Source organism: Centrocercus urophasianus, unplaced genomic scaffold (genome assembly GCF_019232065.1).
Source record: "Centrocercus urophasianus isolate 14NV4802_14NV808 unplaced genomic scaffold, USGS_Curo_1.0 seq_3, whole genome shotgun sequence".
Classification (NCBI taxonomy): Eukaryota; Metazoa; Chordata; class Aves; order Galliformes; family Phasianidae; genus Centrocercus; species Centrocercus urophasianus.
The window spans coordinates 1,553,372-1,566,331 of NW_024884866.1; the positions used below are offsets into that span (position 1 = coordinate 1,553,372).

Sequence of the window (12,960 nt, forward strand, 5' to 3'; positions counted from 1 at the left end):
CAAAATCTAGCAATGTTTGTATGGTCAAATATTGCCGAAGTCCTTCAGAAATACATCTGTGTTGTTTGTTTTTTTTCATTTCGTACACATAGCACTTCTTATGTGGCCAGTGTAATTTACAGGCAGGATAAACTGTTCTGTTGGGGAGCGAAGCTTGATTTCTACAGTTTTCTTCCAGTTGTTTTATTCTGGTCCTTAACAGAACTTGAGTAGAACCATCAGTTTTTGGAAAGTAAGGCTCTGCTCCTTGCTCCTGAGCACATAACAATGGTGTACACCATAGCTGTGTATCCTGTATGCCTTTTGATGCAGATGTACTAAAGAGAATTCGAGTAGAAATTGACAAAATTTCCAAATGTTGAGAGTGATGATAGCAAAAATGTTGGTGAATCTTGTGGAAACCACAGGCAGTAAAGAGAGAAATCAAAAGCTCAGAATAAGTGGATGGCTGCCAGCAAATGTATTTTTAGCTACTTTTGCTAGTAGATAGAGAGATTTTTGTACATCATAGCTAAAGAGGCTATTCATACAGTTCCTATCTTTTCTGGACAATGCTGAAAAAATAATTCCCAATACAATGACATTAAATAACATTTTGCACAATACAACCCCAAAATGTTTGCAGTGTCATCCAGATGATTATGACAGACACGTGGAAGTTCCACCTCATACAATCATTTTGGAATAGGTTCCTTCTTTTTAACTTAAGTTCCAAATAGATTATACTCATTTCAAGCTATTTGGAATGCCAAGTGGTAGGCATTGAGAATAAATTCATAATGAAGTATTACAAATACTGGTTTTTCAAATCTAGCAGTGTTTATCTGTGAAACTGATTACAGTAGAACAAATAGAAAGAATTGACCGTAAGCAGCGGTTGGTACAGGTTTGCTCCTTTTCAGGCAGGAAAACATTTTGCTGTTAGGATACCACTCCCATCTGAAAGCAGTAGGTTTCCTTTTAAACAGAAGCATTTGCTCAGGAGCATTCATCTGGGGATGTAGTCAAGAGCCTAAGTTTTGTCACAAAATAAATCTAGATATTTTCCAGGTCGAGAAAATCACAGTTGTTGTTTACTAGTTTCAAGCCTGCCTCCACATCTAGATAAATACGGTTGTTCAGCCCTTTTTAAAGTTACTGATTGAAAAAGGTTACTTTTGAACCCAAATTCAGCACTCGGATTTACCATTCTGTTGCAAACATCTGTGCTTGGTCAGCTTAGTTGGCACTATTCTCTGGCACTGGGTAAAAATGAACAGCAGGAGGCAGGAGGATGGTAATTTGTTAATGCATTACTGTGGTCCAAACCCTTCAGCTATGTCATGTGCTCCTCTCTGCTGACTGCTGTGGGTAGTAGTCTCTGGCAAGGTGGGGATGGGCATCTGGAAGCACTAAATAAATGATCTGCCAAAGCAAGATTAATCAGGATTTGTTTGTTAGGTCTCTAGGAAGCATCTTTAGGTACCTTTCTGAATAAGAACTAACGTTACTGGCAAGAGACTTTCTCCAACGTGAGGTACACCAAGGTTGTATTTATTGCTTGAAGCCTGTGCCTAGTGTCAGCCTGTCCTTTCATCTGTCAAACTTAAAGCTCGTAGTGTAACTGCAAGCAAGTTGGGATCTTAGAGGCACTGAAATTGCACATTTGTATGACTCTCCGGAATTTGGCTCTTACACTCTGAGTCCCAGGTTGTAGGCAAGGAAGGGCTGGGTTACACCTACTGTACAATTTTAGCTGTGATTCAGGTAGTCAATTTACTGTCTCTACGTACAACAATAATAGTTTAGAACACATCACGTTATTTATTACTTTTTTCCTCAAACTCCAAAAACACTTTTTTTTTTTCCTGATTGTAATTTAAAATAAGAAATGCATCATTTAAAGAGGATTTGTTTTATTTCCTAGGCTTAATGAAATGACTTGGTCATTTTAATTTTTGTAGGATCTGAGTAATTCGGAACAGGCTGGAGCATCTCAACTAGAACCTGCATTACCCCCAAGGTAAGTGCAATTCTTCACTGATTCACTTAACAGAGATGTTTCTGAATTAGTTTGTGTAGGTAGCCTCAGCATAGAAATTACTGACTCTGAACCTGACACAGTAGGCTTAGGTGCTTTTAACTTATTCACTTATAAATAAACAGGACCAAGTTGCTAGTTATTTCATACTTGTTTGTACTCTATTGGTATGAGCAGAGAGATTATAGGAGGACAGCTGTTTGACTCCTCAGCTAATGTGCAGTGGCTGCTGACAGTCATTCCTTTTTGCATCTTTAACCTTTTAACCCTCAGCTGAACATAGAACATCCTCTCCTGCATGTTGCTGACCTTTTGGTCAGCAGCGCTTGCACTTGTGGCTGGGTTTGAGTGATGAAGGAATGGAGGTGGCAGATGCTGCCACCCTGGAATGGGCACATGCTAGGCCAGCACCTTCCTGGAAGCACAGGTTGTTATCTACAGTATCTCTACTGTTTACTTTAAAAAAAAAAAAAAAAAGTGAAGCAGCAGAATGCATTATAACCTATTTTTATACCTTTTAAGAATCAATAAGAAAGAGCTGAGGAGGAAAAAGCAGTTGGACCAAGCTTAGATTCAGGCCCACTGAATGCTAGAGACAAACTGGAATGAAATAATGCATTGGCCAGTTAGCCCACTGTGGCTGTGTCACCACCTACGCTCAAAATCCAAAATATGCGTGTTGAAATAAAGAGCTTACTCTATTGTATCAGGATAGGAGAATTTTTCAGTACTGAAGCCTGGTCCACTGTAGTTACTTATTAACAGGAAAGTTTGTACCCAACAAGGAAACACCTCATTATTTCCCCCTATGGCATGTTATTTTTCCCCATTGAATGAATGCTACTACTATTTACTGTAGTAGCATTCCTGATTCTCTAGTAGTTCTCTGGAATTGCAGTGAAAATTTTACCCTTTTAGTCTTCTGCTCATTTTTTTTTTTTTTATAAAGGAATGTGTGCTTTTAAAGGAATTTTTTTAAAGGAACGTGTGCTTGCTGTGTTTTTTTTTTGTTTGTTTATTTGTTTAACTGAGTCTCTTCACAAATGCATGGGTTGGTCTGTTTCCAGATTTAATATACTCTAAATTGGAGTTTCCTCTTTCATCAATACGAAAAAAAGCTTAGGATGAGGCCAAGAATGAGGAGAGGTGGAAACTGAGCAGGAGAGGGAATTATTTTTGAACTGTAAGAAAAAATCCATACTCAAATAGGAGTAGAAAACTATATCCAGGTACACTTGTAAATCACCAACATCTTTCGAAGTGGTGGTTGACACAAATGAAACATGTTAGAAGAACACCCTAAGTCCCACTAATGCACATTTGTTGTAGGTGATGATAATGTTTACAGACCATTGAGGAATGCATACTAGCAAATAATTCTTATTATACTATATGTAGCAGAAAACTACAGTAATGCACTGAAGACCTACTAATAACAATCGAACAGTTGTCTTTATGGAATCGCTGTAGTGCCAGGTTTCTTAGTAACATAAAGTTTTGCATCATGTATGCAATGCTTGTTTATAACAGAGGTGATGTTTATTAGCTAATTAACTATTAGCAAGTTGATTTGGAAAATTGTTGCTCATGTACGCTGTATAGGCAGCATTTTTTATTGGTGCTTACTAAAGAGGATTTTAAATGTAATTATTTTCTTTTAAATTACTACTATCAGTTAAACTCTTTTGGTTTCTAAACAACTAGTATGCTAATGAGAGTGAGGTACCTCCAGCATTACCAAGAACCTTGAGAATTGTCGCTGGTGTTTTCTTTTGTTCACGTAAGAATGGTAAATCATGCTACTGATGCCATTGTACCAAGTAGTGTCATAGATCATGAGTTACAGCAGAGGCTCAAAAGTCACCTCGGACGACATCTTAGTGAATGGGTTGGGCTGATTCTTGAAGGCCTGCTTCATCAGCTGACCTTCCTAGGGCTCTCATTAAGGCTCTCCAGTGGTAGGACAGTATGGTAAGGCAGCTGCAGTCAAAACTCTTTTTGAAGATGGATTCTGAAGAAAATCCTGCCTCATGTAGGAGGCTTTTGAGAACACTGGCAGGCTGTTTGTAGGCGAAAATGGAGAGCAGACATGGAAATATGTAGTTTAAAAAAAAAAAATCTGTCTAAGCACTTGATCATCTGATCTCATTTGTCTGAAGGTTTTTGATTCATGTACTCTTGGAGAACTTAAGGTATTATATACTCTTCTATTATGCTGGTCATCGTCACCATGTTTCCTTATAGAAGCTCGATAGCTAGGGTTGTGGTGGAGAGTGGGGTGGCAAGCCTATTAGTACGCATTTCTCTGATTGCTCATTGAATTTTTAGGCCTGTGGATGGAAAAATTATACCAGCTCGACCTCCCCCACCTAAAGGTGTTCCCGGAAGGCCACCTCCACCAAAACTCTCTGCAACCAAGACCTCCTCCCAGAAGGATGCTCTTTCCCGATCCACTTCTTACGTTGCTTATGATAAAAAGCCAAGCAAGCTCAGATTGGGACCCAAGAGAACAAAAAGCCAAGTCATAAAAAAACAAGATCCTGCTTTACCTCCTAGACCTAGGCCAGGTCATCCCCTCTACAATAAATACGTGGTAAGAGCTGAAATATTCTGCAACTTGTTTATGGAACAGTGATGATAGTAGTAATGAAGAATGTACTGGTATGTTAATATGATATGGCTAGTGCATCTATCAACATAATCTTTAAAAAATACTAGTAAATATATAGTTATAAGCACTGTGAGGTAATACTAGAGAAGGCAAAATATAATTGCAAAGTACAGGTACACGTATGTGTGTATTTTTGTATATGTATATTATCTTTCCGTGTACCTTCGGTGTACAACTTCGGTTGGGTGGGGTTCTCACAGTTGTCAGTTCTGAATTCTGTTAAGACGATGTAAAGCAATAAATATCACATTTGTGTATTGCTTTTGCATGTATGTGTCAAGATGCTTAGCAAAACTGGGGGAGCATTGCAGTTTAAAATAGCTTATATTGCTTAATCAAGCTTGCAGAGAGTGAGGAATGTAACAGTACTTCAATTGAAACTGTGACGTAATCCCTTTTCGTTATAAAAAGTGTTGTATTGCACGTAATGTTGGAGAATAATAAGTAGATACTTAAAATGAAAGCAGAGCATATCTTGTAATAGAGTGTTGCTGAACATCGTACATGGTATGTTATAATAAAAGTTAAGTGGCTAAAAGACTTCTAAAACTTAGGACAAAAAAGCGGTTTCCCAAAAAAAGCAGTTTCTATCACCTGCATTTCTGTTTTAAATACTTTCCACATGAGTGTCATGGTTCAGGAGGTTCATGGTTCAGGAGTGTCTGGTGCTGGAAGGTGCTTTCCTAGCCGTTCCAAGCTTTTCAGGTTTGAATCGGTCCCAGGAACTCTCACTCTCCTGATTGTCTTCTTGTGTAGCTCTCATGAAATCCTGTTAATTACTTCACTGGAGGAAAAAAAAAAAAAAAAAAGGCACTACCCAGACTAAGTAGTGCTCAAAGTTTACAAATATCCCAGAACGCTGGCAGTACGCCTAATCTTTCAAGGTCAGGTTTTCCAGCACGGAAACCTGAACTACTGATAATGCTCCCTAACAAAGCTCTCTAAGAGCAGAGAGAAAAAGAGATTGGTTCTAAAAGCTAAAAAGCAGCGAGCCCCACAGTGGGCGCCCCCACCTGGAAGGGCCATATCCCGTGACTTCTGTAATGTACAGGGATAGGTACCTGGGATTGGGGCATTAACACTTCAGTGCCCTGTATACTACATGATGTTTTGATGCGGAATACTGAAACCCAAAATAAAAACAAACAAACAAAAAAAAAACAACATAGAACCATGACAATGACTGTGTCATCTTCCAGAAGACTTCTAAATTATTTACCTGTATTTGATGATCTGAATAGTTCCATCACCTGGCATGCTGTGAAATGTTTCGTGCTTCAAAATGAAACAAACTATTTCAATTTGCTCCTATTCAAGCTGTCTGTGCCTCGTGGAGTTGCCAAGGAAAATTGCCTTCCCAGAAACCGTGGAGAACTGTCTCGTAAGGTAAGACATGTTCTTCTGGTGTTTCATGTTTTGTGCGTAAGAGTCCTGAGCAAAGCCTCTGTTATGTTAAAATATCAAGTGCTTTAGGCTTTAAAGGTTACTCTGAGAAATCCAATAATGGTTCATTAAATCCTTGTGTTTTCTTTAATAAAAACAAAGCAACCGCCGAAACAGAATCCAATACTGGTGATTTGCCTTGTGGCACCAGGTCATTCTGCTTGTGGAGCAGAGCAACAGTAATTACTTGGAGTGCCAGAAGAGAGGGAAACTGGCGAAGTTCCTCTGTCTCCTATGAAGATATGACTCCCTCTGCTGAGTATCTGAAAGATGGGCAAAAGCTAAGCAGTTAGTTTTACAAAGGGATGTATGTGATGTATCAGTGAATTGACTTAAAGTCTTAGAAGTATTTTCTTTGCTTTGGGCTTATACAAAATTGAATGTGTTTTAGGGCATGGCTGTATTAATATTAAATAGCCAGTATAAATTCTAGCTATGTGCAGACTTATGATTAGCAGAAACCTATAGGTTTCTTTTCTTTCTTGTTATCCATATTATTCTGTCGTTCATATTAGATTTTTCTGGTTGTTTCCTTTGTTTTTAATGACAAATTACTTTGCTTGAAAGCAATTCATACATAGTGATTGTAAAATACTGTTTTTTACACTGTGATTGAAAAACAGTACAGTCTAAAAACTCTTTCCTAGTGAGTGGGTTAGAGATGAAGCTGAACATTGTGAATATAATTTCCCTTTACAAAGATTCCAAAAGGAATTTGTAACTTCTCCTGTTATCTTCCTGTAAAACTTCCTGGTGTCTTGCTTCCCCCTCTGAAGTATTTGGCACTTGGTAGATGTGCTGACTGTGCTGTGTGCGCTGGGTCTCTGAGCATGGAGGAGTGACTGATGTCATGCATTATTGAGTGGCAGCACAGAATTGGGCAACAGCCTTTGGCAGAGAGAATTGCCATCAGCTCTCCAGCTTTCTGACACGCAGAGATAGTTGAGGCTTTGTCTATACTAGAAAAAAATTACATGCCCTCCCTTTCCTTTTGCTGGGTCAAAAGTAAATTTCAGTGAAATATCTTTCGGTTTACCCTGGCAGAAGGCACACAGAATATAGACCAGTGACCAGTACTTAAGTTTGTCGCCTCCAGTGATTTTCTGATATCGTGATAAATGTTGTGTCCTAAGTCAGAAAAGGACTTAAGGAATTCATGACAGCAAATCTGTGTTAAAATCTTCCATGATGTATAAACTGTTTGAATTTGTTTTTGCCAGGATTCAAACAGCTCTCCGAAAGTTTCTGACACAAGTGCTCCCCATGCTGTAGCACTGCATGATTTTTCTGCAGGTAAGTAAATGTGAATATTTGGGAAGCTTATTTTTCTCCAAGTCTTTCAAATGGGGATTTTCCTAGGACTCGGGTCTTAAAAATAGTCAGGAAGCACAGCGTGCAAGCTTTGCATGTAAAGTTGTTAAAATCCAAGGGTTTTACCTATGGTTGGGTGGGTGGTCTTGTTAAAGCTAATTTGTTTAGCAAGTACAGTTAAGGCTCTATGAAAACTTACTCCACTTTTGTCTGTGGTATTTATATTAATGAAGTTTTAATGATTGAAATCAGTGAGGGTGAAAACCCCCATTAAGTGACATGATGCTGTCTTGCAGAGCACGCTGATGACTTGGACCTTCGTTCCGGAGATACTGTTTATCTTTTGGAGAGAGTTGATGCCAAGTGGTACAGAGGAAAATGTGGGAATCGCACAGGGATATTTCCTGCCAGCTTTGTTCAAGTGATTGTATGTGGGCTTTGCATACTTTGCTGAATCCTAACGCATTGGTTTTGTTATGTTTTACTGTAGTTGCTATTTAGATAATCTCTTTTTCCTCTGGCATCACAGAAGACATAGCAACTTGTTTGTATGATATTAGAAAGATGCTTGATTTGGCAGAGCCAGCTTGTGTTATGGAGCTTATTTTGCTGTTAATTTCAAGCCAAATGAGAAAACCATGGCCCTTACCAGATTCTCATTCTTAACTTGGGTAGTTTATCTGGGTCTACAAGCAGATTATTTTTATGGCTGCATGTAAAAATCAGCATACAAGTACGATGATAGCTTTTTGCCCTCATCTCAACTTCTCTCTTATTCTTGTCCCCGTAAGCTACGCTGGAATCACCACTTGTGCACCCGTGTAGTAAATTGGGTCAGGGCAGCATTTGAGCCCAGTGAAACATTTTTTCTTTATACCCAGAATTCTTTCTTCCAGATGGATCAGTTCGCCTACGTGGCTTCACAAATGGGTGTGCTGGCACTGTGAAAGGAGACTGTGCTATTGCAAATGGGCAGCTTAAAGCAGTCCTGTTACTGAATGTGACATTTGCCAGTAAACTGCAAGCAAGAGGCAGGTGGTGTTTTGGTGCCCAACAGAAATGAATTGAGAGGCTCAGCTTAGAAGAAATGCAGCGTAGTTCAATGCCTCAAAAGCTAGATGATATCTATTGCAAGCCCAACTTGGAATTTAAGTCCATTTTGTGCCTGTATGAAGGGTCATTGGCCTATCCACCTCAGCCAACTGGGCATGGAAGAACAGTAAGTTAACATTAGGATGCAGTGAAGGTGTATGGCTGGCTGCTAAAGACAGTTAAGGTCTGTGCTGATACTGGGCAGCTGGCAGAGATGAGAGGTGCTGCTGTATGAAAAATACCATGTACTCAGTAACCATCACGGTACGTTCTGTAGGGTGCCTGTTCAGTTTGTAGTATGTTACTGGAAGAGAATTTCAAAGCTTGGAAAGCACTGAAGAATAACAAATAGACCTGCAGATAGTAGTTATGGAACTGTATTCGATTTGCTTTGCGAGAAAGATTTGTTAGCTACCTTGTGTATTCTCTTTGACACAAAACAACAATTTAAAGCATTAATATTTCTGTAAAACTGCTGGCTTACAGATAAAAGATTGGATGTTAAAGCAGTGGAATGGGTATTTGAGATCAAATTAAGCATTGATGCTGGCAGAAGTAACTTCCTAAAAGCTAGGGAAGAGACTTTGCACTCATTTATTTTAGTTTTAAAAGCTGGATACCCTTTGAGTGAGAAAATAATTGTTTTAGCAAAATTAGAAAAAAGAAAAAAGAGGGAAAAATGTAAATACAGCTTATTTGCTGAGTGAGTTTTCCTGAGAATTCAAGTCAGCTTAGGTCTCCATACAAGGCCTCCATCAGTACACCACAGCGTGTTTTATGATGTCAAGCCACATAGGAGCTTCATGTCTGGATACCAAACGGTAATACATAGTTATTGTTTCTCAAAGACACTTAGGAGCACCACAGATATAAGCTTCTCTAGCAAGCAGTGAAAAGATTATTTGCCTGAAAATCATCTTTGTCTGAAATTGACTGGTTTCATGCAGCCCTTCACAAAAGCAATTAAACATTATTGTTGATGTGTGTGGAACTGGCTTATGTGATAGTGAGCTATAGCACAAAGCTCCTAGCCAAGATCTCTAGGCTTGTAGGGGCACGTAGTCTTACATAAATATCACAGACCATCCTTCATATCATACCAGAAGTACAATTAAAGTCCTTTTAAGATAATGGACTTCAATGCTGTCTGTTGGACATATCCACATATGGATTTTCTAGATGATGTTTCTCCAATCCCTTTAATTAGCACATGGTAACTATCTACAGCTGGGCTAAGAACGATTGTTTGTTTTTCCTAAATTAACCTTTCTTGAAATATATGCTGCCACAGCATGAATAGTGAAGTGAGATTTAGGAGAAGTGCGTTTGTTCTGAGTACAGCTGGCTACCAAAGCCCAGAAAAATGCGTAAACACTAATTTTGCCTGTAGTGATATGTTGCGCTGGCAAGTGATAGAGAGCAATTACTTACTGAAAGTTTGGAGCAAAGTGCAACAACACATAGTAGCATCCAGTCCCATTTTCTGTCAATTGGCCTGGCTGTAAGCCAGTTTATTGAAGTAGGCTATTAAAAAACAAAAAACATGAAGTATGCATGAGATTGAAAAATCATTCACGCAAAAGCAAATCCGCATTACCATTGTCATGTATCAGAATGTATCAGTGACTATATAGCATCACGTCAAAATAACAAAAGGAGTTGATGCTTAATGGAGAAATAGATGATTTTAACAAGTTCAGTATTTGCAGTAGTTACGTTGGCATGAGCTTGAAATTGAAGATTTTACTTTTGTTGTTTTATTAGGTTGATATTCCAGAAGATGGCAAAAGGAAAAAAATACCCTGCTCTTCACAATCCATTAAGTGAGTCACATAAATATTGTTTTCTTTCTTACCTCGATTAGTAGTAATTAAAAGGAAAGGTAACGTGGAAGTAGGTGTTATCTGTGCTGACACTAATATGGTTAATAATTTCCTCACCGAAATTATTTAAAAAACTAAACATTTATGGCATTATAGTGGCATTACACTATATCAGGAAAAAAAAAAGACTTTGAATGTTTAAAAATTGGTATGTTACTTTATAACAAATGTTTATATAGATATAGCTCTCTTGAACACGTCTTAACTGAGTAATGCTTTATTGGCTTTCATAACTTTGAACTGCAGGAAGTAGAACTAATTCAGGCAGAGATAGGAACTAGTATCACCAGGAGTGTCGGCCTTGTTGTGATAGATGGAGGCTTGTCCTAACTGAAAGGCTGCTTCTGCAGCTAACAAATGTGCAGAAAATGCTACTGCTGCAACTTTAAAGAGAATATGAGTGCAGATGGGAATCAAGCTTACAGATTGCTTTAAACTATGCTCTAGAAATGTAGTGTATTTTCAGGTTTTTTTTTTCCAACGTGGCATTTCTAATAAGTCAGATTTTTTTATATGAAAAATAGGTAAAATTGTTAAGTGAGGAAAAGGATAAAATTCATTTTTCAGTATTCTGCCAAACTCCATAACATGTGTCAGATTCACTGATGTTTTTATCTTCAATGATTTATTTCTCCACTCTGGGATGCTCTTAACAAAAGCATGACTTGGATATGGCAAAATTATAGAATAGGACATGTAGAAGTGATGTTTTTTGTTTGAAAGAATATGAACTTCAGCAAAAATACTGCAGCAGCCAGGAATTCAGATACAGATGTTACCTCCGTTTCCTTTAGACTCCATACTCATCCTCCTCAGGAAGCAGAGATGATAAGTTGGTCAGAACTCCAGTTTTCCTTATGTTCAATCTTAAGTGCATTCTTCGATCATTTTAGTAAAAGATATCAATGCATTCTTTGTGTAGCACTACCTGAATATTTTAGGCACAACAATATTAAATATACCAAGTAAGTTCCTGTATTGCTTGTGCAGAGGCCCAAGGTGTGTAGCACGATTTGAATACATTGGAGATGAGCGAGACGAACTCAGTTTTTCAGAAGGTGAAACAATTATCCTTAAAGAATATATAAATGAAGAGTGGGCCAAAGGAGAGCTCAGAGGCGCGTCTGGAATTTTTCCCTTGAACTTTGTGGAAGTAATTGAAGATCTGCCTGAAAAAGGTATGACCACATTAGCAAAAATGTTAAAGAATGTGGTTTTATACAATACACATAGGCAGTTGTAAGAAGGATATAGAAGTCCAAAATAACAATACACAGGAGAAGGGAGGTGGAAAGGAAGAGAAGATGGATGTGATAAGTGAAAAGGAATACTATTTTGAAGTTACTCTTAACAGTCACTTTGAATATCTAAAGTTGCTGATGTTATATTGAGTAGTCATTGCTACTATTCTGAAGTTGTTCTTTGCTACATAGGTACAGGAGGAGCACTAAAGAAAAAGGCGGAGGTTTCTTCTCCCCTTCTTCAGGTAATAGAATTTCATGGGTGGGGGGGAGTGGGGAGGGGCAGAAATTACACGGAGGTTTCATAGATGAGCATAGACTTTGTAATGTCAGATTAGCAGCCCAACTTAAATGTAGTACAGTTCCCACAGTACGTAATGGTGTGTGGGCACATCTGTAAGCCTTACAGTTGCTCTACCTCGATTGATTTCACAGCTTTTGGCAAGTTAACAACTTTGTCCTTTCTGCTTAAGGCAATTCTTATTAGGTGTATCATAAGTATTGTGAAATGGTCCAACCCTAGCCTCTGCCATCTCTGGTAAAAAGGAGTGCTTGTGAGCTTAGATGAAATTATATAATAATTGCTGAAATGCTTTGAAATGCTTTTTTGGTTTGTATCCGCAGTGACAGTAGTGCATGAGGGAAAATCAGGATGTGCAAATCTTGTACTCTTGTTTTGACCAACATCCATGGGCTTATTGCTGTTCCCTTTTGAAATAAACATATTTCTTCTTTCATTTGAGTAGAACAACCGATGCTCAGTAGAGTGGTGTGAAGCACTTCATGATTTTACAGCAGAAACCAAAGATGACTTATCCTTTAGAAAGGGAGACTACATCCAAATACTGGAACAAGTAGATTCTGAGTGGTATAGAGGAAGACTGAATGACAAGGAAGGGATTTTCCCAGCAGTTTTTGTTCAGACCTGCTCAGGTAGGTGCTCTGATAGATGACAGCTCATTATTCCATGCAACAGTCATGACCAATTTCTGGGAGAACGTAGCTATTCCACTGCCTTAAAAACCGTGCACCAATGGAGACATTAACATCCTAGAGCTGAACTGAAGTGCTGAATTGGTTTCTGAAGTAATGACGTACATTGCTTTAGTCAGAGTGCAATTTGGAAAGTAATAGTGTAAGTTAAATACATGCAGAACAGAATGCTACTGCATCTCCAACTAGAAAGTGGAAATGACAACTTTCCTTACATTTCTGCGTTGGAGAGTTTAAGGAAGTGAACTTAACATTTAATTCTTCTAGAAGTGGAACCACAAGCATGTGTTAGTTTTGTAAAATGAA

At 38.4% G+C, this 12,960-nt stretch overlaps 1 protein-coding gene across 15 annotated transcripts in view; it reads left to right on the forward strand.

Annotated features, from left to right (window-relative positions):
• The window catches only part of SH3D19 (SH3 domain containing 19), an 80,101-nt gene that overhangs the window by 62,337 nt on the left and 4,804 nt on the right, over positions 1–12,960 (forward strand). For all 15 annotated transcript variants that reach the window (XM_042828441.1, XM_042828440.1, XM_042828439.1 and 12 more), the window contains 9 exons: positions 1,944–2,002; positions 4,349–4,613; positions 6,009–6,077; positions 7,355–7,427; positions 7,742–7,872; positions 10,302–10,360; positions 11,411–11,598; positions 11,854–11,906; positions 12,408–12,594. In XM_042828441.1, coding sequence (XP_042684375.1) covers positions 1,944–2,002; positions 4,349–4,613; positions 6,009–6,077; positions 7,355–7,427; positions 7,742–7,872; positions 10,302–10,360; positions 11,411–11,598; positions 11,854–11,906; positions 12,408–12,594 — 1,084 coding nt within the window. The remainder of the gene's footprint in view (positions 1–1,943; positions 2,003–4,348; positions 4,614–6,008; positions 6,078–7,354; positions 7,428–7,741; positions 7,873–10,301; positions 10,361–11,410; positions 11,599–11,853; positions 11,907–12,407; positions 12,595–12,960) is intronic.